Source organism: Oryzias latipes, chromosome 11, assembly GCF_002234675.1.
Source record: "Oryzias latipes chromosome 11, ASM223467v1".
NCBI lineage: Eukaryota > Metazoa > Chordata > Actinopteri > Beloniformes > Adrianichthyidae > Oryzias > Oryzias latipes.
This window is the reverse complement of record NC_019869.2, coordinates 19,911,627-19,938,382: the sequence shown is the minus strand read 5'-3', so window position 1 is coordinate 19,938,382 and position 26,756 is coordinate 19,911,627. Positions and strand designations below refer to the sequence as shown.

At 41.1% G+C, this 26,756-nt stretch overlaps 2 protein-coding genes across 2 annotated transcripts; both read left to right on the top strand.

The window, feature by feature from the left end:
- The first annotated feature begins 130 nt into the window (after positions 1-130).
- LOC101166316 (ras-related GTP-binding protein C-like) lies at positions 131-5,708 on the top strand. The gene is made up of 7 exons (XM_023960035.1): positions 131-400; positions 1,555-1,758; positions 1,819-2,018; positions 3,462-3,576; positions 3,643-3,785; positions 3,863-4,011; positions 5,111-5,708. Exons 1-7 carry the CDS (start codon positions 218-220, stop codon positions 5,263-5,265), a joined length of 1,149 nt encoding a protein of 382 aa, XP_023815803.1. The 5' UTR covers positions 131-217; the 3' UTR covers positions 5,266-5,708.
- A 757-nt stretch (positions 5,709-6,465) lies between these two features.
- LOC101165822 (four and a half LIM domains protein 3) lies at positions 6,466-26,395 on the top strand. Its single transcript, XM_004074141.4, has 6 exons — positions 6,466-6,656; positions 18,973-19,136; positions 23,157-23,331; positions 23,766-23,935; positions 24,780-24,966; positions 26,064-26,395. Exons 2-6 carry the CDS (start codon positions 18,981-18,983, stop codon positions 26,213-26,215), a joined length of 840 nt encoding a protein of 279 aa, XP_004074189.1. The 5' UTR covers positions 6,466-6,656; positions 18,973-18,980; the 3' UTR covers positions 26,216-26,395.
- Positions 26,396-26,756: the final 361 nt, after the last annotated feature.

Genomic DNA, 26,756 nt, shown 5'->3' with positions numbered 1-26,756 from the left:
TCTTTGGTTTCTATTACCACTTAGTTCCGATTATGACATGAGGGCTGCTGTGCGGGCAGGTTCGGGCCCGACCCGTCGGGCGAGCTTGTAAACGGCATTTCTTTTTCTTTTTCTGGCTGTTTCCCGAAGTCGCTTGTCATGCTAGCAGGTCGTGAAACTGAACCTCAGCGTTTCTGTCGGGTCGATCAGATTCCGAACCGGTTCTAAGATCCCCAGGATGAATATCCAGTACGAGGACCCAGCTTTGTCCGGCAGCTACGGCGTGGTGGGCTCTTTCCCAAAGAGCTTTGGCTACGGGGGCGAGGAGCAGGATGATCTGGAGGAGAAATGCCCCCCCGCAGACAAACCGAGGATCCTGCTGATGGGGCTGAGGAGGAGCGGCAAGTCCTCCATCCAGAAGGTAGGGGGGGGGGGGGTTCTAGATTCTCTTGCTCGCTCCGAGATCCATCTCCAGCATATTCACTTCCACCAGGTTCAGATCAGGTGGTGGGAGGAGGTCACGTGACTGACGCTTCAGCCTCTGAAGGGTTCACAGAAGTCAGTGAAGTAGCGTTCATGATCAGGCCTGTCTGTATGCTGGCGTTGTCATGACAACGAATTGGCTCATATTCTGTTGTCACTTCTGTCCCCCATAAGAAGTGGATGATCATAAACAAACATCTGCTCCTTTTTGTTGATTAGATCAGTAGATGAACATGCAGCACATGTGATTGGATGGAAATCTAGATGTATTGATCGGATTTCATCCATCATCTGATAAAGGAGGCTCCACTAGAAGAACCCTTCCTTCCATCTTCATACATACTTCTGAGGGTTTCATGTTCAAAGACTTGATTCCTGTTTGAAAGAAGCTCTGAGATCCCATCTGATAGATCAGTATAGTCAATATTTTCCCTTCTTTTCTTTCTCCTCCCTTTTTCTTTTCCAGCCTTGTATTACAATGTGAATAGATTGATCTCATCAGACATGTCTGCCTTATTTATTGATTTCTCAATCCTGGTTTTGTTGCTCTTCCTCCTCAGCAGGTCTTTTTGAATCAAAACGTTGAGTCGGTTAATTGAAGACCCACTTCGATGGAAAATTGTGTTTAAAAAAAACATTTTTAACTTGTGTTCTTGTGGCATTTTTTCATGATTTATAAAGAAAATTAAGATTAAAATTGCATTTCTGCATATTTCTGTACTTGAGTCATTGTGAATCAGGAGCAATGTAAAAATGCAGTTTGAAAAGAGCTCATTTGTGACGTAGAAAGCAACTACGCCAAGCCACAGCTATTCAAAGTTCTAACTAGCTTCCAGCGCCACATGGAGGTGCCGTGAAGAAAGTGCTTTTCAGAAACCTGTCTCAAACATCTGATCGTTTGTGTTGTTCCCAAAAGCAGGAGAGTCAAATTCCCCTAGCAATAATGGGAAAAATCTGTAGATAATACAATGAAATTGAGTTAATTAAAAAAAAAGTTTTTAGCAGGTTCTACTGAACTTTACGCGCTGTGGTTTGGATAAAGATCAGACCGACATAACGAGTTCATGATGATTCGTCCGCATCTTCATCCAGGTCGTTTTCCACAAGATGTCCCCCAACGAGACTCTGTTCCTGGAGAGCACCAACAAAATCTACAAGGACGACATTTCCAGCAGCTCCTTCGTCAACTTCCAGATCTGGGACTTTCCCGGCCAGGTGGACTTCTTCGACCCCACCTTCGACAGCGAGATGATCTTCAAAGGAACGGGTGCCCTGATCTTCGTCATTGACGCTCAGGTGAGGCTGTTTTCTTTTTGTGTCCAACGTGGCGACGCCTAATGGGCCTTCTGTCAACAGGACGACTACATGGAGGCTCTGGGGCGTCTGCACCTGACAGTGTCCAGAGCCTACAAGGTGAACCCGGACATCAACTTTGAGGTCTTCATCCATAAAGTGGACGGACTGTCGGACGACCACAAGATTGAGACTCAGAGAGACATTCACCAGAGGGCCAACGATGACCTGGCCGACGCAAGCTTGGAGAAGCTTCACCTTAGGTGAGCCGGATGTTCAGGTGACACGAAGCCACGCCCAGCTGCTGTTCGGACAGCTGTTGTTGATGACTTTAAGGTTGTGTCCGAATTCCCTCCCTCCTCCCAAACCCCTAAAATACTATACAGTGCATCACTATAGAGCCCTGGATTTCAATGTAATTTGGACACATATCATTCAAACGCAATGCATTGTGGTCTATATTCACCAATCTAGTGAGCTTCGATGTACATTGGTTTTTTGCAGAGGCTTCTGGGAAATTTCCAGGGCACTGGGATTTGAAATTGTTGATTCGGAAACCTTGACAAAAAGGCGAATGCTCTATATAGGCTACTATGTAGTAAGGGAATCCAACCTTATTCTATACGTCACAGTTCTATGTTTTTCTGTTTTTGTCTTCTGGTTTTAGACAAAAATCAGCTTCTCGTCGCACGACTCTGATAGTCTCCGGTTCACTCCAACAATCTCAGTTAAAAGCTGCACTTCCTGCGGTAAAACATGCAAGCGAGTCACAGTAGCTTGTAGAAAACTCGAGCTGATAAAATGCGTTTGGTCTTTTAGTCTTCAGTAACCTCTGACCTAGGGCTGTGATGGTCTGGGTGTCGCGGTTAACCGCACCCCCGCTCCCGCCAAACACAAAATCCCCCGGCGGTCGCATCGGAAAGAAATACAATCACAACGCAGTATTCTTTATTAACAAATAACAATAACTACTACCTATCTAGCAAATGAACTAACTATATACGTGTTGTAGAATGACTGTGTATGTGTGTCTGCGTGTGTAGGAGGAAGGAGCGCACACAAGTTTAGTTTTGCAGATTCTTCTAAAAAAATTACATAGACCTGTTCGTCACCTCCAGGTGCGCAAAAAATAAATAAAATGGTTGCTATGGAGATACAACCAACAGAAAAGCTTCCATTTAAAAAATTAAAAAAGAAGAGGTGGAGAGTGAAGGACCTAGAAATGTAGCGCTTGCAGGTCGTGTAACGCCGCTTGCAGCTTAAGTTTTTGTTTATTTTTATTAGAGGAAATGAGGTAAGCAGCTCATCTCTGAGACACGAACCCTCAAAATAATCCGAAAGAGGCGCGTTTTAACCACAAACGTCCCATTTGTGGTTAAGTGCAGGCCGCTGCAGTTCTACTTGGCTGTAAATGAGCATCGCCATTTCTGCACTTGTGACAGGATCATGAAATGCCTGTTAATGTCAGGTTTTGGTTTCCGTGTACAGAAAAGCAACTTTGCCGTTACAACCAAGATGGGTCAAACAGTACATTCTGGGTAATTGCTGTTAGGTTTCCTGCTGTGCTGCTTTCAATGGTGCGTGGAAGTTTAAATTCAAAAGGTTTCCTGCTAGTCCTGTTTAGATGATTGTATCCTGGACCAGTCAGAGGTTCTTCTCACTATCTCTGGATCAATTTGGACCAACCATCTGCGTCTCTTCCTCAGCTTCTACCTGACAAGCATCTACGATCACTCCATATTTGAGGCCTTCAGCAAAGTCGTGCAGAAGCTCATTCCTCAGCTGCCGACGTTGGAGAACCTCTTGAACATCTTTATCTCGGTAGGTCTCATGGATGTGTCGATAGAAGGTCCTCGTCCGTGTTTCAACGTTCTTCTCGTCCTCTAGCACTCCGCCATCGAGAAGGCCTTCCTGTTCGACGTTGTTAGCAAGATCTACATCGCCACGGACAGCTCTCCCGTGGACATGCAGTCCTACGAGCTCTGCTGTGACATGATCGACGTGGTCATCGACGTTTCCTGCATTTACGGGTGAGAAGACCCTCTGCGAACACGCCCGAGAAGCTCTTCCGACTGAAAGTGTTCAGCGGCGACCTCCTCCCTTTCAGGCTGATGGAGGACGGCAGCGGCTGCGCCTATGACAAAGAGTCTCTGGCCATCATCAAGCTGAACAACACGACTGTGCTCTACCTGAAGGAGGTCACCAAGTTCCTGGCTCTGGTCTGCATCCTCCGAGAGGAGAGCTTCGAGAGAAAAGGTGAGTTCTCACCTGAGGCTCCACCAGATGCCAAACCCATCCGCCCGATTTGATTTTTGAACCAGAAACATGTCCAGAGATCTAAAGATGTTTTTTTTTGCATCTCTGACAGAAATGTATTAATGCCAATACTAAAAAACACATAGAGCTTAGGGCACTTTTTATTACGAGGCAAAAAGGGCAGGTGCTCAGGCAGACCTAGGGCCCCTAGAAGAGCATGTGCCTGGAAGCGGGCCAAAGGGAAAAAATATGTACAGGTTTTTTCCACCCTAGGGTGTGCTGGATTATTAAGGGTACCATCAATAAATAATCTATTTTGGAATTTATGTCATATGTCACAAAGAAACTTTAAACAGATATATTTTACAGAGGACGAAAACTTCAATCAAAGTAGCTGATTTTTGGAAGTTGCTTCTGATTTTTGAAAACATGTAAAGAAACATTTCAGAATTTCCTACAAAAATACTAGATTAAAAAATGTTAGCACAGAAAACACAAACTCAGTGTTAAAAGAGAAATCCATAATTTAAGAAAAACAAAATAAAAACTATGATAAATCACTTTGTGCTCTAGTTTCTTTACAGAACTTGGTCTAAAAAAATCTTTTATTGTCACTTTAATTTTTACAGATCAACAACTTTTTATTTTTTCATCTTCTGTAAAATATCTACATACATTTTCCAATTGTCTTTTTACACTTAATCTTTATTTAGGACATTGGATAGATTTCCCCTTATCCTTTCCCTTTAAGGTTGAGGAAAACTGCAAGTCCATTTAAATAAAATGAAACATGATAAACTTTGTTGCGCTGATGACACTGTTCTTTTTTTGGTCTAATCAAATCTGATTCTAGTGTGATGAAATCAGACTCACTGATAAGACCCCATCCACTCACAAGTAATCTAATTACATATCTCAAATTCCCACAAGAATGCTCTGATCACATCATCCAGAGCTAGAAAATAAAAAACTGGTAGCAAAATTTTCAGTTGCTAAATGTTTCTTTGGTGTTCTATCAAGTTAATTCAATCTTCTTCTTTTTTTAAAAGTTTTTAGGAGCAAACTTTTTTAATGAACTGTATTTTCTTTGTCTCTGCAGGTTTGATCGACTATAACTTTCACTGTTTCCGGAAAGCCATCCATGAGATTTTTGAGGTGGGGGGGTCGTTCGAAGGTGCCGCCTGGAGACCCGCCAGTTCCTGTAGCAACCAGATGGGCCTGAAGTACGCAGCGCTAAATGGAAGTGCTGTTTGACGCGGCGCAGATTTACACTTTCCACTTCTGATTGATCAGCTTCGGCACCAAACTCCACTGACAGTAGAAACGGAGCACTGACTTATGAAGTTTCTCACAGACGCTGGACAGATCTAACTGAAACTCTTCATCTGAGTTTGACTTTGCTTGAATGTCTGATCACCAGCTGATGACGTTGAGTTTTCTCACTTGCTGTGAAAATCTCACGTGTTTTTAATCAGTTACAGTTGATTACTGCTGCCTGTCTCCTCACCTGTGACCAGGTTAAGTTTGGGTCAAAAATCTTTTTTTTGTATGTTTAAAAATTTCTTTGAGTACTGCTGTGTTAATTAAAAAAATAGATTTATTGTTTGTAAAATCATACAGCTGCTTTAGAAACCACAAAAATACCATTTTATTGTGTGACTGATAGTGATTCTTTAATAAACAAGGTTTGATACTGAGCTGTGTTGTGTTTGATCAAGAATTAATGTGTTTTAGGAATATAAATGTGACCTAAATTACTACGTACGTACACAATCCAACATAACTGATTTGCTGTTGCCTCCAAAATGGCTTTCAACGTTACGTTGCCCCTCACCAAAATGGAAAATTAAATGTTGTTCTTCCTGGTAATGTATTTGCTTCACCGCTGGTTTATTGCTGGAAGAAAGTTTTTAAAAAGGCAGAAGGCTAGCTGTCAGAAAGCTAAAACAAGATAAATGTTGCATTACAGGCTAGTAGGTAGCAGAATAATAATTAAAAAAAAGAGATAAAAGATTTACTTTAAATTATTTTTTTGTTTTATTTTTTTCTGACGTAAAATATTCCACATTATATTCAGCACTGTAGAAACTGTAATTGTAATACATCTTTTAACCAGCAGAAGGTAGAACGTCATCATTTTTGTTTCCCAGGTTGCACTGCGAGCATATCACTCAAAGATGAAGCCACAAATTTGTTAAGACTGTAAAATGTAAGTAATTTAAAATTATGAATGTTGGGAGGATTTTTTGTTCAATCTTTGAAAGTTTAGATTTTTTGAATATATTCACTAAATAACTAAAAAGTTATTTGATTTCGCTGAATATGTTTATTTTTTGTTCTTCATTGACGTCTATAATGAACCATAATCCCCAGAGAAAGATTCTCCTAATGACTTTAATATTATCCTTTTGTTTAATTTAACTGGTGTGTCTCATCCAGAGCCTCCGGATCGGATGAACCTTCCCACAGAGGAGGAGGAGGAGCAGAGGGAGGAAGGGGCGGCATTTCGTGCCAGAGCCAGCTTTTACGCACGGAGAGCGCAGAGTCAGAGTGGCTGAATAGCGCAGCGGAGGATCAACGGAGGGGCAGCAGCGCGGCGGCGCGGCGAGACCTTCATCTGCACCGACTCCCAGAGCGAACAGACGGTGAGTCGATCAGAACTCCACTGTGGATGAAGCAGGTGGGCTCAGCAACGCATGCGTAGAAGATTCACCTGTGTCTTCACCTGCGCATTTAGAAAACAGCGCAGGACCCAAATTTAGGTTCGGAGAAAATCTCCCGAGGAAAGATGAGGAGATGATTGAGAGAAAAAGTTTAGAAGGGTGTATAAGAGTGTTAGAAGAGTGAAATTTGGTGGCACACCTCAGGAGTTGAAGAGACGCACAGATTGGTGATGGATCTCAGAGCTGAAGCAGCTTCTGAGGTCTAAAGCTGTTCAGAAGAAAGCACAGTCAAAGCAGTTTCAGGGAGTCAAAGTTAGCCTGAGAAGTTTAGAGAAGATCTGGAGCAGTTTGAGAGGAACTGAAGTCTGTGTAGGACCAAACCAACAGAAGAAGTCCAGGAAGAAACTCCTGTGTGGAGAGGACGGTGTGGAGGGTGGTGACAATGGAGGGTCAGAGGTGGTATAGACACGTCCAGATCACAGATGTGCGGAAGCTTTCCATAAGCTGGGGGAGATTTGGATGTTCACACTGGACAAACAGGGAGGGGCTTCTTCTTTTTCTATTTTTTTACCAGTTGCATGTCTGCCACCGACAGTTGAAACAGTCTTGGTACGAAATGTCAAAGCGGTGCAAATCTCACAAAAACAGACTTAAAAATATGCATAGCTATGCATGAACATGCAAGTTTTGAATGCGGAAGCCCAAATGCGTGTTTACGTACATTTACATTGACCTTCAGCTGGAAGGGGTCGCTTGATGGAATGTTTACACGTGTTACACGTTCAAGAACGTTCTTGAACACGGGTTCTTGAACGCACTTTTAGCATTTGGTGCTCACACTAGACTTTCAGTACCCAATTCCAGTGCCTAAACCCACCGTTGGGAGAGGCTTGGTGCGAAATTTCAAATTGGTGGAAGTCGTGCAAATTTTGCTCCAGGTTTTTTCTTTCACTGCTCAATTCCAATGTATGAAAGACTTGGTGACACAGAATTTCAGCTGAGCACAAATCGCAATTATTAATTTCCATGCGTCACTACCTAAACGAAGTCCCTGATTGGTCGGTCAAAGTTCAACCCGGTTTATCTTGCAATGCGCATTTAATGGCCGCACGTCTTTTACGTAGAGAACGAACAAAACAGTCTTAAAAATGTGCGTACCTACACGTGAACGCAAGAGCTTTGAACGTGGAAACCCCAAATCGCACATTTACTTAGGCTTTTCATTGGAAGTTGTCGCTTGAACGCGCGTTCCCGAGAGCGGCGTGAACGTAGCTTTAGACCCACCTTCTTGGAGCAAAATCGGAACACAGAAGGATGAGGATCGGGAGTTTGGAAACCATCAGAGGTCCTGCAGAACAAAGAGCTCATGTTCAAACAAAGGAAGGAAACAAGCTGTGAGATGTTTTTGCATGAACATCAAACACTTCTCCTGAGATTCACAGCAAACAAATACAAAAAAGGTTAAAAATGGAAAAATCCAAAATGCTAGAGAAGATCTATTTTTTGAGTTGAGGAGTCCAGGTTGGATGAGATGAATCCACGAATCACTGTGGTCAGTTTTTTGATTAAACGTATATTTTGTTCACGATTGCGCTTCAGAAGCAGCTTTCTTCATCAGATTACACAACAATTTATAAATCTGGAGATCATCAGCATCAGAATGCAGGACCCTTCTCCGAGGATCTGTAGATCTTTACAGTCCAGATTAGGAAGCCTCAAAGGAGAACTACACTTTCAGGTGACAAGAGTGAACTTTGAAGCGATGAAGCTTCCTGGCAGGAACCACAAACAGAACCTCCGCCGTGACGCTTTCGGGAGGAGAACGCCGGCGGAGGGAATCAGAGGCGTCAGCGGGAGAACAAACAAAAGCTAAATCACAGATGAACTCCCCCAACTCTTGTCAGCAAACACACAGACCTGCAATGGTCCCTTCGTCCTAAACACTGTGACAGATAGTTTGTTACGGAGCTGCAGGTCTGCGATTCCCATCATCCGAGAGTTCAAGCTCCAAATCATCGTTTAGTCTTCCCAAATGCAGGAAGATAGGATTAAGGATAAGTAATAAGAAATAAAAGAAATGGGGAGCCGGTTTAGCTCGTGCTGGTTTGCAGCGCCTCCCGTCCGTGAAACCAGGGTTCGACTCCGGGCTGCTCCCTGTTCCCTTCTCTACCTCTGTGCCGGTTCCAAGCCCGGTTTGAGAAGGTTGCGTCAGGAAGGGCATCCGGCGTAAAACATTGCCAAGTTTACCATGCGACTTGTTCGCTGTGGCGACCCCTGATGGGAGAAGCCGAAAGAGGAAGAAGAATAAGAAATAAAAGAAATACACCGACACAATCTTATATGATAAAAACATATGATGTCTTCTCCAGTCCCAGCATAAAAAAACAATTTTTTGGCTACAATGAAAAGAAAACTAGCAAACTAGAAAAAACAAAACACAAAAACGCGGTTTTTCAAAAGTACGCTAGGTAGTTTGCAAGTTTTGCCAAAAGTTTTTTTTTCCCAACCACCTCAAATGTCAAACGTTGATCCTGTTCTCACTAAACCTGTTTTAACCTTAACGTTATTTGAATTATCGTTACTTTACGACTTCTTTCACAATTAATGTAATTCGTACGGATTCTGAAGCGGGGAAAGGCAGCTTTGGATGAAAATGCAACCTTTTACAGTGGTGAAGTGTTTACCTATTTAACGTAAATCAGCCGATTCTGATGCAAAAAAACGCTTTTTGCACCAATCCATTGGGAAATCTTCGCGTCTAAAGACTTTTTTACCTGGATCAGAGGCTCGCTAAGCAGATTATCAGTAGTCTTGTGTATTCCATTTCCTAATAATTGTTGATTTCTTCCTACCAAGTTACTTACTTATCACAGATTCAGTCTTCCCAGCCTGGTGCAGGTCAACAATTTTGTTTCTGGTGTCCTTAGACAGCTCTTTGGTCTTGGCCATGTTGGAGTTTGGAGTGTGACTGTTAGAGGTTGTGGACAGGTGTCTTTTATACAGATAACCTGTTCAAACAGGTGCCATTAATACAGAATGAGTGGAGGACAGAGGTACTTCTTACAGAAGAAGTTACAGGTCTGTGAGCCAGAAATCTTGCTTGTTTGTTTATGATCAAATACTTATTTTCCACCACGGTTTACAAATAATTTCTTTAAAAATCAGACAGTCATTTCATTTTGTCTCTCATAGTTGAGGCTTAACTATGATGAAAATGACAGACCTCTCTCATCTTTTTAAATGGAAGAACTTGCACAACTGGTGACTGAAGAAATACTTTTTTGCCCCACGGTCAGTCTAAATAAATCCCTTTTAAAATACATTTAGTCTTTCAAAAATGAATTTTCACAGCATATTTTACATTTGAGCGGCATATTTGGATGATTGAACGGGTTTAAACATCCAGCGGAAATTGGGATCTTTTGAAGTTGGTTTTACGAGAAGAGGGAAGGGTCCCTGTGGGGTCTGAATCATCTCAGATGCAGATCCACACACAACATCCTCGTGCTGCCGTCTGTTTCAGCTTAAGTCAGTGATGTCACTTCGGTTCATAGTTTCCACGACCGCTCACCCCGTGGGGTTCTGATCCGTTCCCGCCTGGTCGCCCTCTCTCGCATGAGGAGGTGGAGAATTCCTGACGTTTGTCTTTTCTTAGAAAGCCACAGGAAGTGGAAAAAGTTGCTTTTTTTCCTGTTGAAACCACTTGATTTTTGCCACGTTTTAGCCACAGGCACATTCCTGAGACACTCTTCCAGTTGTCTGCTTCTGCAGACGGGCCTCACTATCACCAAAAAATAACAACAACAACAACAAAAAAAGACGTGGTTGGAAGAATTTAGAAATCAGACTGATGGTGTCTCATCTTGAGTCAATGCGTCTGGTCTCCGTGTCGGTTGGATCCTATGGCATCCTGGGAAACATTTAACTGTCCTAGTCGAGGGTGAGAGGATTTCTCCCAATCGGACATTTCGTGGAGCAGCAACAGAAGTTGGAGGTGTGAAGCCGTGGTGCTGAAAGGACAGACTACAGCTCCAGATGTTCAGCCACCATCAAAGTCTGCTGTCAGAGATCCCACCTGGACTGGAACTTACATTTTCTTGCATCTCACTGCGATCTATAGAGAAGACGGCCGTGTGAGTGTGAATAGCATCGTCAGAGCAGAAAGAAACGTGATATCCTAAAAACCTGTTAAAGCCTGAAATGACTAATCGAAAGCGAATCAGAGCTGCACGCGACGCTGAACGGACTCACCTGTGCAGCAGCTAATAGTCAAAACTGGTTTGGCCTCCAAATGACGAGAGGAGTTCTGGAAAGTTTCATCGAAAAACATACAGATTGAAATCCAGAGGCTCCATAAAGGTGGTGGTTCTCAGCAACCGTTACAATTCTTAAAGTCAGAGGCTGTGAAAGGTCAAATATTAAAATATTTCCATTGTCTTCCTATCAACCACTGGTTGCTTATGCCACTCCCACATTCCTAATATCATTCATGAAAGGAATCATGGATGTTCTCTCTTTTCCTAAGCTACGTTCTCTCCATCCTGGGAAACGCGGCTGCGAGCGACCAATTCCAATGAAAAGTCTATGCAAACGTTTCCGGCTTCCGCATTCAAAACTCAAAACGCATCGCTGCTCAAGTTTCTACGGGCAAAACATGCGACCATTGAATGTGAGTTGAAAGTTAAACCAGGTTGACCAGTCAAGGACACAGATCTGATGGTGTTGTTTGGATGGCGTTCTTTTTAATTCACTGAAGTGGCAACCATTTGAAAATTGATCATAGAGGAGAAATTAGTAAATTGATATTTGTAGTTGCCAGACTTAAACAATACATTTGAATTTGTTCAAATCGATTTATCGTCCAGCCCTAAACAAAAATGATAAAAATGAGTCTTTAGTGTGATTTTCTTTGTCTAAAGATGGCATCCTCTCCCTTTTTATGTACATCTCTAAATTGACTTTTTTTAATGATTAATAGCCAAACATGTAAAAAAAAATCCATAAATTGTATTAAATAATCCAAAAGTTGCTTTCTCAAATCCCTACCAGTTTCAGTAGTACTGTCCAGCAATACATTTTTTTGAATGATCAATTAATGGTGACCTGTATTATTTAATCTAATTAATCTGTTTTTAATCTAACCTAATAGTTGTTGTGAAAAGCCTAATTTTAATATATTTTCATTTAAATTTGTGACAAACCTTTAAAATGTGCTAAGTGAACTTTGACCCCCACCAAGGGGGATTTTTTTCTATTTTGAACAATTGAGGAAAAAGGGGTAAAAAATGGGATCAGCCCTCCGGGTACCCCATTAATGTATGAAAATCAACACCTCGCCAGGCTTTATCCGATGCATAAAAGATACAAAGTACTTAGATTATTTTCTATCAGACACTGGTTTGTTTTTTTGTGAATACCGAAACATGACATTTAATTATGTCGTTTAATCATAAAAGATACTAGTTGTGGCTTTTTTGGAGTTAGTTCTGTTAGGAACTACAAAGTCGCACATTGATGACATCACAGTAGCGAGGCAGCACACGCCGCGTACAGGGCTGGTACAGAGTCAAAGACGTGTACTAAGGCGATGCGAGACGTGTTTTCAGCTGAGTTCAAATAAAACGTTTATGCATGTCAACAGTTGGACCTTTGTTTTATTTCTGAGAACACGACAAAAGTGATAGATTAAAAATAATGCGCTAATTTTTCGGAAATTAATTAATTGCTAATAATGTGCTAATTTGACACCCCTAAATTTCAGTAAACCAGGAAAAGTCAAAACTATCAAACAGCATTGTGTTGGGTTGCCGATCTATACAACTATGATGTCATTACCATATTTTTTGTGCCATAAATTGCAGCTGCAGCTCTTCGTCTCAAACCTCAACAGTACGCTGATTTTTGGTGGTACGCAGCTCTTGAAAGATCTGTTAATATGTTTAAGTACGACTTTAGTAAACTATGAAGTCACACCGCTTAATGGATTATTGGACCTTGATGGCTATCGTAGTCAGGAGCCTGGCGCAGTGATACATACATACGGAGCAGAAATGCTGAGTGTTGTTTTGCACTTTATGTTACAACTGAACAGTGTTATTGTCAATAAAGTTAGACTAATCTTTCACGGGCACTCTCTACAAAGACGGATTATTGCAGTTAAAGAGGCACAAGTTAATAACGACACAGAACTTCCCATCAACCAATCTGACCAATCGCCTGCTCCTCCCTGGTCCCTCTAGGCCACAGGTGTCAAAATCCAGGCCTCGAGGGCCGGTGTCCTGCTAACCCACCATTGAAGCTCCTTTTTGGCAAGCACACCTAATCCACTTAATCAGCAGCAGACTAGGCAGGATCTCTTTAAAACTAACAGGATGTTGGCCCTCGAGGGTCTGACACCCTGCTCTAGGCATTCTGGGTTTCTGTTTTGTCTAATGTGCACCACATTCCGGAGTACCTTATGGTCCAAAAATATGATAATTAAAGAGACGCAATAGAATTTGAAAGTTACCTTACGACCAACATTTCCCAGAGTTCTTGTGACAAAAACGTAAAGCAGAATTTGATTCCAAGTGAGAATCGTCAATATGTGTTTTTGTTTGTTTGTTTTTAGTTCTGGTACCCACATGGCCCTTTTCGTGGTTTATCCCATTTTGACCTTGATGTTTCCAGTCCATTTTCTGCAGCATGATTCCAGACAATGGGTTGTGGTGCACCGTAAAAGCCAAGTTTGACCCAACCGTTTGAACAACGAGGGTCAACGAGGTCTCTGGTTCTTTATCCGAAAGTTCTTGTTCAGCATCTCTTTAGTTGAGTCTGCAAAAAATCCAAGTCCTTCAAAAATGCTATAAATTCTGCTGCTGTAAATTACTTCTAAATATCAATGAATTAAGATCTATTTTTTGCATGAATATATTCGTTTTTTGTTTTTTCTATGAAAGATTCTTGTTTTTTAACGTGACAGAAGCTGAGTTTGTAAAACCCCTCTGAGGCTCTTCACCACAAAACAAATAAATAGATACATAAAACTCCAGCAGTGAAAGGGCAACATGGAGCTCATCAGGCTCCACATAAACAAACTTCTTGTAATGGAGTAATTGTATTATCCCTCAGGAATTGGTTATGTGCTTTGATCCATGGAATAGACCCCTATGCCGGGTTTAACCCCCACTTCTGGCACCAATGTTGCAGCGGGTCACCGGAGGAAAAGGCATGAAAATGCGAGTTTAATCTGGATCACACAGGAAGCTAACAGGTGCTCATAGGTGAAAATCCTTTTGAGTGTGGGAATGGTCCATCTGAACTTTTTTTTTATTAACCTAAAATTTTATATAATAAAATTAGACAGAGACAATTCTGGATCTCCCCAAAAGTCCAAAACAAGGATCAGTGTATTTATCTGAAATGGGACTTGCATCGGTCGTCTTGGTAGCTGTTGATGAAAGATAAAAGGTTTGTCCCCCCTGTCTGCTGCATGTTGGTTTCTTCCAGGTTGTGTAACAGGAGTCATACAATAAAAGGACTGTTCAGAGCCTCACAGTAACAGATCTATGTCAGGAAAGAAAGGAGACGAGAGTTTTTTCTAAACAATTTTGTTAATTTAGATCCTGACTGTTTCAAATTTGTTTTTTAACAACAAAGCAAACAAAAACTTTATTTGAATTTAGGTTAATGATAAAAGATTATTACAGTTGAACAAATCTGAGTGAAGGAATGATCTGTCTCATCCCCGCTATCAGCATTTAACTGGACAATATTTTTCACCCTTTTGGACTCGCGGCAACTAAATGAAAAAATAGTTTGAGTCACCTGGGATGATCATCTCTGATCATCTTTTGATCTTTTTCAAAGTTTTCCCAGTGGTCTTTTAAGTATGAATATGCCTTTTTTATCCCCCCAAAAAAACCTATGTTGTTTCTTAGAACATAGTTTCTGCAGAGCGACAGTAGTTCATCAGAAATTCACCTCTGAGTTGTCGGCAGGACTGTTGGTGCAGAGCAACCCTTCCCCTCATTGCTGCTTAGAGTTCTCCGTTTACAAGCTCTCTGGCTTTGTGCCTTATATCACAAATCAGATCTTTTTCAAATTGCATTTTTTTGGTCATTCTTTGCTCTGAATTTTACGCCTAATTTACTTAATATTTATCCTCCTTCATCAGAAAAGGCCACAAGAACTTGATAAAGATCAAATAGTTTGGAGTAAATTCTAAGGTTTTAAAATGATCAAATCCTCTGTGGGTTAATTAGAAAAAAATGCTGCAATATGAACAAATATTTGTGTTTTAATGCCGGGCCAAAAAAAAATCGCCAAATCTCTGTAAAGTCTGACATCTATTCCCCTTTGAATTTTTCCAGCACTGATGCGATTGTTGGTTTCAAAACAGCTCAGACTGTGGGAGGACAGCAGCCATAAAAGGTCATGAAGCAGCAGCTTTGACGTTCACCTTCATGCATGTTCAGCTTTGTTAGGCGCAGCAGTGGTTCAGGGTGAACTTTTAAGCAGGAGTCCCGCGTCTGGACTGACGTATGGCAGAGCTCCCAGCTCCCTCGGGCCTGCTGGCTCCAAACCAGCGCGGAGTGACGCTGCAGAAAGGCGAGGGGCCAGAGACAGACCCCAAACCTCAAAGAGCTGCCAGTGTGTTTATTCTTCCAGGTGAAGCTGCAGAAGCTCAGTGTAATGCAGACTGGAAGGGTTTATTTTTGATATCAGAGCTTAAACAAACTTCTGATTTCCCTTATTACTCGGAAAACTTTCTTTGGGAATAAGGTTACTTCGTCCCAACCCCCAAAAACAGACTTTAGACTCAGTTAAGTTTAGAGATTTGGACAAAAAATGGATACATAGGAGAGTTCAAGGATAACAGCATCACTGAGCAAAACCAACGCAAAGAACAATCTGGACTAACCCTTGAACTTTTGGACGAGGAACATTCTGGAAGATTTTAATCCCATTTGGACTCAAACTAACAAACTTTCAGAGTGAGAGTCAGAAGAGTAAATGTCCTCTACTGGTTGATGGAAAAACACGAGTACTGCTGCAGAAAAAGGATCCAAACACATCAGAATGAATCAGCATGAAGGTCCTGAAGAGTTCTGGACAAGGTCTGGATCATATCTGACTGATTTGCACTGATCCTTCTCCCAGTCCAACCCTAGTTTGTTTATAATGATCTGAATACTGATGTTGGTTACACACTCCATACAGTAGAGGGCGGTACGCCTGTTCTACTGGTTTATTAACACATCAAAGAAGAAGCTAGATATTATTTTTTTCTGTTTTCGATTACCTTTTGTAGTTTTTTTGTACTAGGCCGTTTTGAGAACCATATGTGTCAACCGTTATAAAAGTCCTAGTTTAGGAGAACCGTTTAGGAGGATTTGCATTCTTCCCATCTGCAAGCTGGTTTTTAGCACAGGTCACTTCACTTGGTCTGGATCCATTGCAGCACATAAATCAAAGCCTGGGATCAAACATAGACTAATGTGAGCTGATGAACTGAAATATCATCCAGGAAAACCTGACAATGTGTCAGAATCACAACCATTGGATGCTGCCGAGGAGAAACGAGCAGATTTGAGTTGCGTCGGGAAGAACATCAATGTTTTTTCTAAAATCTGGTTCGCTGAAGGATTTTGTCATTTGAAATCATTGTAAAACATCATCAGCATAAACATATTTCTTGTTTTTCAAAATATGATGGAAACAAAAATGCAAACAAATCTGTTTTCTGTGAAACTTGAATAACTGTAAATTCTTGAACTTCTCAAACTTTGTGTCTGCGTTTATGAACTTGGATCCACCGGACTCCAATTTTCCTGCAGACGTCATCATGGAGATTGTGACCGCTTTGGACACAGGCAAATCCCCCGCCGGTACAGCTGCGTTATTGGACTCTGCTCCTCTTTGAATGCTGCAGTGGACACCAAAGGAGCCCACAGAGAGAGATGGCAGATGTGGTCGACCAGGAAGACAAAAAAAAAAAAAGAAAAAAATACCCAAACTACGAAGACCGTGTCCGGGAGGAACTCCATTGTTCTGTCGCAGCAGTCAAGACAAGAATAGAACTTCTGTGGGGGAAAGCTGAGATGGTTCATAAAATCACACAGACAAAAACAGAAACAGGAGAATACGTTTCCTGGTAACCTTTCCTGTGTTTTACTGACCCAAATGAATCCCCGCATTAGGAAAGAGTTCAGTCATCTGCATAGATGAGTTCTCCTCACGTTCATCAGACTTCGCTGTTTTACTGGTTTATTTGCGATCAAAATGTTGGACAAAGGAATGTTTGACAACAAATCCTAACAAATGTATGCGGTAGGAGGAACCAAAGATGTTCCCACACTGTAGCAGATTTGGTCCAAACCATTGACTGTGAATCAGAACTGGACTGAGTGAGAGTGACGTGACCCATAGAAAATGTCTTCCTTCCGGCTCCAACTACGGTAAATGAAGTTAATTCAGTCGCCTTTTTTTTTTTTGCAATATGGATGCTGCCATGTTGGAGCCAGTCAACGTCAGTAAGCAATGATTGGTCTGATTATGTCTATTTTACATTTCTATGGCAATCACTCCCACCACTTGAAACTGGGCTACGCGAAACCTGTCAATCAAACGTTTCGAACATTCAACGTGAGACCACATACTTTTATTGATACATCTGATTGGTCAGTTTATAACTTTATTCTTCAACGCCCCTTGCTGAGGGAAAATGGTTTTGACTCAAAATCTGACCATACATGGCTCCATTCATTCTTTCCTTTACATGGATCAGTCGACCTGGTCCCTTTTCTGCAAAACAGGCCCAAAGCCTGATGTTTCCTCCTCCATGCTTTTTCTCATTTTGTCTCTCATAGTTGAGGTATACCTATAATGAAAATTACACGCCTCTCTCATCTTTTTTAAGTGGGAGAACTTGCTCAATTGGTGGCTGAATAAATACTTTTTTGCCCCGCTGTATGGACTTCTGTTTACCACCCTACTGCAAATGGTTTAGTTGAAATATTTCAGAAGGTGTTCAACAGTAAGAGTAACATTTAGTCTGCCGTCTTGAAAGCAAGCCGTGGCTTCTGACTTTGTCGGATTTCCTGCAGGTTTATTGCTCCACACCTACTTGTACCACTGAGATCTCTACTTGTGAGACCTCACTCACAAGATCCATACTCCTGCTGGATCTCTTGTTATCACAAGTAGGGTAAAGCGACCCCAATGTTGACTGGAAGACTGTGACATAATCTTGGTAATATGCATTGAAAAAGTATTGGAAAACTACATTGTATTAAATACGAAGATGTTCGTTAAGTTTTAATCAAAGGTTACTATATTTTCCACACTATAAATTTCTCCAGAGTATAAGTCATAGCAGCAAAAGAAAAAAAAAAGACATAATGAAGAAAAAATCTATATAAAAGCCACACTGGAGAATAAGTCACAATTTGGGAGACATTTAATAAAACACGGGACCAAGAACGGACATTTCATCTTAAAGGACAAATCCTAATAACGAAAAAGATAACATAGACTGAATACTACCACCTATCAGATTGATGCATATTTAGTTTCTTAAAAAATTGGAGGAATCTAGAATATTAGCACAACAGACGAACAATTATTCAAACAACCATGGTTTAAAGCTAACACATGAACTAACCACTAAATCTATAGAATTCTTCATCCTTTGTGTCGCTTCGGAACAATATTGCCACACCCTGTGTAAGATTGAGCGGCGCTTCTTCTTCTGTGTTGCTGTTGGTAGCAAATACTGACACACTTAGGGTATGTTCGAAATTTTCATTTTGTAGTGCTGTCTGAATCTACAATTCCAAAATCGAGTGCCCTGGAAATTTCCTAGGAGTCTCTGCGAAAAACCAGTGTGCATCGATACTCACTAGATCGGCGAATATAGACCACAATGCATTGCGTTGGAACATTTTTTACCAAAAACATGTATTTAAATGTATTTTTTTTTTTATAAAACATCACCGTTTTTATATTCAGAAGACAGTGGACTCATAAACAATCGTCGCAAAACGCTTATTTTAATTAGATTTTAGCTTTGTTTATTTAAAAAAAAAAATGTAGTGAGCATGGTGTCCGAATTGCTTTTAAAATTCACGGCACTACATAGTGCCACTCTATATAGCTTTTTAGTAGTTAGGGGTTAGGGTGGTGGGTTACTGCTATTTATTTAAATAAAACGCAAAATGATAAAAACTTGATAAATATATACCGTATATATTTTTTTGCCTCTTCTTTCTGAAAGAAAGTGTCAAACTAACGCTGAGAAACCTTCATCTCTTTTCAGCAAGCATCATGAGTGAGCGCTTTGACTGCAGAAACTGTAAGGCGTCTTTGTACGGACAGCAATACATCAAGGTGGAGAATGAGCCCCACTGTATCAACTGCTATGACCAGCTGCACGCCAACACCTGCCAGGAGTGTACAGAAATCATTGGACACAATGACAAGGTGAAGTTACACCTGTTTGCTGATGAAAAGTCAAAAGTCCTATAGATACAGTGGGTGTTTTTTTATTTTCTTTTTTTGTTCATTTCTAGAGCAATACAATCATTTTTGCAAAATTGACTGTAAATTTGCAAAATTAATCACTGTTTAATCCAGCCAATCAGAATAGAGCACATGTGTCAAACTCAAGGCCCCGGGGCCAAATGTGGCCCTCCATGTCATTTATGTGGCCCGCGAGAGCATACAAGTTTTTATTTTCTTAAAATAAAATAAAAAAATTGGTTTGTATTTATTCATATCCAGGGGGAATCTGACTTCAAATAAGGGATTGGGCAACTATACTTTAGGACTTAAACACTGTCCAAATAACCTAACCCAGGGGTCGGCAACCCAAAATGTTGAAAGAGCCAAATTGGACGAAAAAAACAAAAAACAAATATGTCTGGAGCCACAAAATATTAAAAGCCCTATTTAAGCCTCATAATGAAGGCAACTCAAGCAATATGTATCTATATCTCTTGTGCTATCTTAGATGACCCCACCCTTACATTGACGTGTTCTCCCTACCAAGACAAAGGTGGATAAAGGTGGAAAGATTTCATGTAATCCATGGACACCAGTGAAGATCACAAATCATTGAAGAAAAAAGGTTCAGAGCACTGTCTAGTGGGTCTAGATGACCCAACTCCCAACGTTATGCCTAGGATAGCACAAGCATTACTAGCTATATTAGCCTACTATCAAAATGACTAAGTTGCTACAAACACATTATAAGCATTAACGATTAAATGTTTATTTGCCCTGCAGTGCATTCTGCGGAGAACGACGCGTCACGTGACTGCTCTGTTGTGCAAGTTTAACTTCATTATATTATCAATGAATTATGTTTCATTGCTTTGATAAAATTAAAGGAATGGAATAAAAAAATCCGATTTTTTGTCATTTTTATTTTGAGGATTTTAACAAAAAACAATAAAATGGAACGTGCGTGCCCCATGATAGTCAGCTTGCGCTCGAATGACAGAACAGCTTCAAGCATTTGCGGCGCCTGGAGACTTTCATTCAGCTCGTTTAGGTGGCTTGTCACAGTCATATCCACCAAAACGTGCAGCTTTTCGAGCCACTCAGTTGTATCTTCCAGTTGTGGATAGTTCAGGTCTTTGCTTTTCAGGAATGTTTTCACGTGTTCGAAACAGACGACAAAGTGACGCAAAATGTCACCCCAGGACAGCCATCGGACCTTGTTGTGTAGAAGGTTTAAAAATATTTCCTTTCAACTTCATCAAGCAATGCACGGAACTGACGGTGGTTCCATTTCCATCAGCCACCTGCCTAGCGGTCCGCTAAAAGCTTCCTCCTCTCTGAGACTGTTTGGAGTCGTGCGTTGTATGGGCCACGGACAGTTCTCCAGCGCTGCCAGTTGATTGACAGCTCAACTTTTTGACAGCGTGGCTCCCGTATTTCCCGCTGCAAGTGACGTACCTGCTGGGCGTTACAATATTTATTCTACACATTCTTACGACATTGGAAAACATTAAGAATTTTCGTATCTTGTTTTTCCTCCTACAGAAACCACATTAAAACAAAAAATATATTTCTCTCCCCCATCTTTTTACATTTTCAAACATTTTTGAAAATGCTATTTCTCTCCCCCATCTTTTTACATTTTCAAACATTTTTGAAAATGCTTCAGGGAGCCATTAGGACAGCGCTAAAGAGCCGCATGCGGCTCCTGAGCCGCGGGTTGCCGACCCCTGACCTAACCTGACAGAATCAAATTTAAAAGGATTTATGCTAGAGTAACAAATAAAAAATGTTTTTTATGCAACTGTAATTGTCACTTTTAAATTTATAATAAATAAATAAATGAGTTTTTTAACATTAAGGAGTAGTTACCTTTATTTTTCATTACATTTAGTCACATGTATAAGTTAAATCTGGCCCTCTGAGGACAGCCACTATGCTGATGTGGCCTTCAGTGAAAATGAGTTTGACACCCCTGGAATAGAGTATTCAACCGGACCATGGTATGAATATAGATATATTGCTGACAGGAAGGTAAAGAAACCAAATCTAAGCATCTTGTCAAGGGGCATTCCTGCTAAAAAATAGTTTGTCAATGATGGGAGCGACTCCCCCAAGGTCACTCATGTCCCTTGGACTACAGACTCCCCGTGGCGCCGGCCAGTGAATCAGAATCATGCTTTGACTTCCTCATGTGTGCATCCGTCTGTGTCGTGAAACCCTTCGGTTGCAGACAAAAAATGAAAACTATTTTAGCTACAAAATGATAAGAAGGGAAGCACAAACCAGCAGAAGTTAAAGTTCAGGTTTGGGTTTCAACTGAAGAGATTTTGCTGATTTCTATCAATGAATAGGTCTATTTTCTTTCTTGTAAAAATGGTTTAGTTATGATCAAATGGGCAGAGACGCAATATTTTGTTCTCAGACTGGCTGGAATGAAACTGCCACATGTTTGTGTTCATGTCAGGCAGGAGCGGTGACTTGTTTCTACAAGTACTGGAGCACAACCAGATCTGGTGCTTTTGTACCGTTTATGTCGTAAAGAAATCGGGGAGTGGCCTTCCAGTGTGTTTCTGCGGCGCTACAGGCACAGTTCAGTGTTTCTGACGGAATATTTTCACAGTACAAAACTGTGACTCATATGTGAGTTTTAACTGCGGGGTGATCTGCAGTGTGTAGTTTTTACAGCTCAGCAGTGCTTGTTAAACTGGTTTCTGTGGGTAAATTTACTTTATTGAAATGTGTCAGTCAAATTCCTAATCCAGTTTTGCCTAGAAAATATTTTAAAAGTCAGCTGCTGATTAAAGGAAAAATCTTCATTGTAAAGTCTAAGTTTAAATCAGCTGAAACTATTTAATAGAGAATGAAGATTAAATTAAATTAATTTTCTTATTCATGAAAATTGTTTCGGATTTATGTAAACTTGTAAAAGGGACATTTATGAATTTTCCTACAGCAAGGGTGACTTAGGCAGCCATCTGTTAAGACACATGAGCACAGAAAATGTTCCTCTGTGTTAAAAAAATAAACAGTTGATCAGGATTTATGTAAAAACTAAATCTTTTTGCCCTGATAGATGACCAGAGACGTGGTTGAGTTCTCAGTGTTATAATGGCATTCTATGAAAAAACTGTAATGTTGCTTTTATTGAGTTATTCACAAAGCAGAAACAACTTCTACTAATCAACAGCTTTGTTTCATTAAATCTTTGTCATCTGCAAAAGAAAAAAACTTTTTTTTCCCCAATTGTCCAAAGACAATGCATTGTGGTCTACATTTACCATCCTAGTGAGCATCGAAGCACACTGTTTTTTGCAGAGACTTCTGGGAAATTTCTAGGGTGCTCAATTTTGGAATTGTAGATTGTAGATTTGGACACTATGTAGTGGGTAGTTAAGGAATTCTGACACAATCCCTCAGTTGTGTATCAGTATTTATATGCTAAATAACTTACCAATGACAATATAAATAACTTATATTAGCAAAAAGTAGTTTGTTTAAGTGTACTCCGAATATACTTATTTTGTACTAAAAGTGAGGCAGTATACTCAAAGTTTTCTTCATTGTAAACGTAAAATTTTCCAATTAAGTTTGAAGAAGTATTTAGTCAGTATACTTTCTACCCTACACAAACATGGTCTCTACCACATACTTGCTAGACTTATACTGGAGTATACTTAATGAAATAAACTTCAAGCATGTTTTCCTTGGAGCCCATTGCATTAAATAGATTAGAAGCTAATTTAGCTAGCATCCTCGCTTAGGGTGAGAGAAGAAAAATGCTAGCTCCTAGCCTTTACATGATAATGTTTATTTCAGAAAATTTAGAATCAATGAGTTACTTTGCTAATAATTCAATGCTAATACGCAGCCAACTTTAATTTAGGTTTCTGGTAGATGCTAGCCAATAGCTTTTTAATGCTAAGATTGACGTTATATTTTTTTGTGTGACTTCAAATTGGACTTTTAGTCTCATTGAACGCTTTTCATTTTCTGCAGGAGCTCACCTTCAAGGACAGATATTACCATGAGCACTGCTTTCGCTGTTTCCGCTGCGATCGCTCCCTGTCCAACGCGTCTTTTACCAGCCATGAGGACGTGCTGCTTTGCAATGACTGCTACTGCAATGAGTTTTCCTCCAAGTGCGTGTCCTGCAACAAAATCGTCATGCCAGGTAGAGAATTCGTGAACCGCCTCATCGTCATTCTCAATCTATGCTTCCTTCAAGTCCTCGCAGGAATGAAAGGCTGGTGGTGTGAGGGCGTGAAAGCTCAGAGGGATGGTTGCTTTGCTCTACTGCAAAGAGTTTATGTATTTAGATTATTTTGAATACTATGGCTTGTGGGTTGCAGTTCCTGCTTAAAAATCTTTGGCCTTCTTTCTTAAAAAGCCAACAGCTGATAGATCTGGCGTTCCGTTTCATAAACAAGACGAAACACAGCTACAGCTACAGATAATGATCTGAAGGTTACAACAATGAAACAGATGAAACTCCGGTCATGTGTGCAGCTTCTGGCCCGGCTTTCTCTCAGCCTGTCACAGTGTTGGAATGTGAGATAAGCCAAATGAGCTAAACCACAGAAGAGTTCTCCCTGTCTGCTCTCACAGGATCCAAGATCCTGGAGTTTGATGGCTCCTCCTGGCACGAGGACTGTTTCGTGTGTCACAGCTGCGAGAAACCGATTGGAGGTGAATCCTTCGTCCCCAACGAGAATCAGTACTACTGTGTGCCGTGCTATGAGGGCAGGTTCACGCCACGGTGCAGCCACTGCAACAAGGTGAGGTCATCTTCTGTGTCACCCACTGCATGGCTACAACTAACTCCTGACACTTTTTTTCTAATCACTGGACGTTTAGAAGAGCCTACCACGCAGCCAGAAAGATCAAATGTTGCAGTTTCTCAAACGACCACTATAGGCCGCTTTCAAACGAAATAAAAAAAGTCTAACTTGACCCTCAAAACCAATTACAAAAGCTGTTCATTTTCAGGACTCAACAGAACTCGGCCCCTATTCGTCCACTTTCTGAACTTTAGTGAGAGTGGGTGGAGCAAACTGGCCGGCATGCCCCTCCCACTTAAGTCTTTATTTTTGTCCGGTGTGTGAACACCACCAGCTGAATGTGCGTTCATGAAACCGTGTAGAGTGTATTCTTGAACACGACACGCGGCCGGTGTGTAGGCACCTACCTAGAGATAAGAGTGCGTTTTATATTTCCTACTGTGGTCTTGTCATTCATTCATTAATATATTGATACACAAATCACTAAAGAATTGCTTATAAACAGCACAACAGTCATGCACATTTCATGTTCTACGTTTATTTACGTGTTCTTTGCATGGTTTATACGTACTTCTGTGGTTTTAACGTGGTTCATTCATGACACAAAATTTTAAAATGTCATGTAAAGAACCACAACCTTTCTTACTTTTTGCATGTATATTCATGTATGACCAATTTTCATCTGCACAATATGCGCAAAATGTACATATTGACTGTGTGACACGGGCTTCATTTAACGCATATGAAAGCACTGGATTATCCACCTCTGCAAATAAACCTCGGCACAGTTCACCCACTCCTGTGCCAGTGTGAATGGAATCGAGCGTGATCTGGTTTGCAGGCTCTGACCAAAGGCGGGGTGAGCTACCAGGGCGGGGTGTGGCACAGAGAGTGCTTCCTGTGCACGGGCTGCAGCGCTCCGCTGGCCGGCCAGCCCTTCACGTCGCAGGGCGAGACTCCGTACTGCGTTAAGTGCTTCAGCAACCTGTACGCCAAGAAGTGTGCCGGCTGCAACTCAGCCATCACAGGTGAGTCACTTCAGTTCTGACTTTTGATGGAAACCAGTTCAGGCGGTCTGAGAAGTCACGCCAGCCTCAAACTAAACACATCAGTGGTTGTCACAGGAAGTGATGAAGAGTTTCTGATGATTTCCTTAAAGCGGATGGAATTTATTGTTGAGAAACATTTTTACTGATTTTTGCTCCCACAACAAATAAAACTTCAATTACTAGTCTGATAAGTGAACTAAAAGTATACTAAAAGTGAGGCCATATGTTTACTTTTTAAATACTATCTATATATTGTAAACTTAAAATGTTTCATTTTGGATGAGTTGTGGTGGCTACAGCTTAAAGACAATCCTGTGTGGGCGTGGCTAAAGGCAGCAGTAGAACCTGGGTCAGTCCAATGATGCCCGCAAGTTAATTTTCTTTGTTTTTTTTTTTTTTACTTGTCCTGTCCAACAGCTAGGCAGGCAGATGAGAGCTGAGGGCCTCTTGTGTTGGACATATTTTACTTCAACAAGAGGGGTTATTAATCTTCAGACAAACCAAAGGTGTGACTGAACAAACCCCTTTTGTAATTGAGGACGCAAGTTTATTTTCAACCCCAAACATCTGATGGAACTTGTGATTTTCTCTGTTATGGTAACAGTTGGACAAATATTAAAGGTTAGATTTCTCTTAAAAACCTCTCTCCGGTGAAAATCAAGTCTTTTTTTGGGCGTTTTTCTGATGCTGGAGGACATACAGAAAGAAAATTAAGCTCAAAATTGCCTTTCTGAGTTTTTGTTTATTCAAATAGTTCTGATTTGGGAGCAGACATAAAAAATGTAGTTTGAAAAAGATCGTATTTGTGGCATAGAAAATACGCTGGGCGAGCCACAATCTCTTAGCTCTGAACTCTCAACAAGGAGAGGGGAAGTGGGGGCGGGGTTGCTCCACACCAATGATCCCGCCCACAACTCAGAGGTGAATTTTTGATGAACCTCTGCCACTTTGCAGAAACTACTTTGGAAGGCTGGGAAGACTTTGAGATTAGATCAGCAGATGATCGGAGGGGGATTTGGAGAGAACCTGATGGTTCAGAGGCAGTTTCAGACCTGGGTTCCACATGTGTCCCGCAGGTTTTGGAGACGGGAAGTACATTTCCTTTGAGGACCGGGAGTGGCACCAGCCGTGCTTCAAGTGCTCACGCTGTTCCGTGTCACTGGTCGGCTCTGGCTTCTTTCCGTACCGGGACCAGATTCTGTGCAGAGACTGCAACGACGATGACTGAGGGGCTCAAAGAGGGAGACCGGAAGCGTCCGAACCTCATGTGGACACAGAAATGGATCACTGCTCCACTTTTGTAAAACCTCCATAGCGCAACTTTCAATAATTTCTACCTTCAGACTCACTTAAATGTTCTTTATTTTCTTATTTTGCACTAAGAATTAAAAGAATAATGTGACTTCTCTCCATCTTATGTTTTCCGCCCAGTAACTTCCCTTTCTGCGTGGATATTTTCTAGAACAGCTAACAGATAATAATCCCTATAAAGGGAATTAATCTTTGTTCATCTATAAAATATGGAAAACTACTTTCTATACAACTTTTGTGGCACACACAAATCCTTAATTTAAAATAAAACATTTTTCCACAGTTTCAGCGCAGAGGGATTTAGCTGTAACCCTTGTGCTATCCTAGGCACTTTAACGTTGGGAGTTGGGTCATCTAGACCCACTAGACAGTGCTCTGAACCTTTTCTCTTCAATAATTTGTGAACCTCACTGGTGTCCATGGATTACATGAAATCTTTCCACCTTTATCCACCTTTG

What these genes read in the sequence shown, in the direction of transcription:
- LOC101165822 (XM_004074141.4), top strand. Translation starts at nt 18,981, where the DNA reads ATGAGTGAGCGCTTTGACTGCAGAAACTGTAAGGCGTCTTTGTACGGA. An exon ending in CAACAAAATCGTCATGCCAG is followed by an intron (nt 23,332 to 23,765) that starts GTAGAGAATTCG and finishes CTGCTCTCACAG; the next exon opens with GATCCAAGATCCTGGAGTTT. An exon ending in CTGCAACTCAGCCATCACAG is followed by an intron (nt 24,967 to 26,063) that starts GTGAGTCACTTC and finishes TGTGTCCCGCAG; the next exon opens with GTTTTGGAGACGGGAAGTAC.
- LOC101166316 (XM_023960035.1), top strand. Translation starts at nt 218, where the DNA reads ATGAATATCCAGTACGAGGACCCAGCTTTGTCCGGCAGCTACGGCGTG. An exon ending in TCTTCGTCATTGACGCTCAG is followed by an intron (nt 1,759 to 1,818) that starts GTGAGGCTGTTT and finishes TTCTGTCAACAG; the next exon opens with GACGACTACATGGAGGCTCT. An exon ending in TTGGAGAAGCTTCACCTTAG is followed by an intron (nt 2,019 to 3,461) that starts GTGAGCCGGATG and finishes TCTCTTCCTCAG; the next exon opens with CTTCTACCTGACAAGCATCT.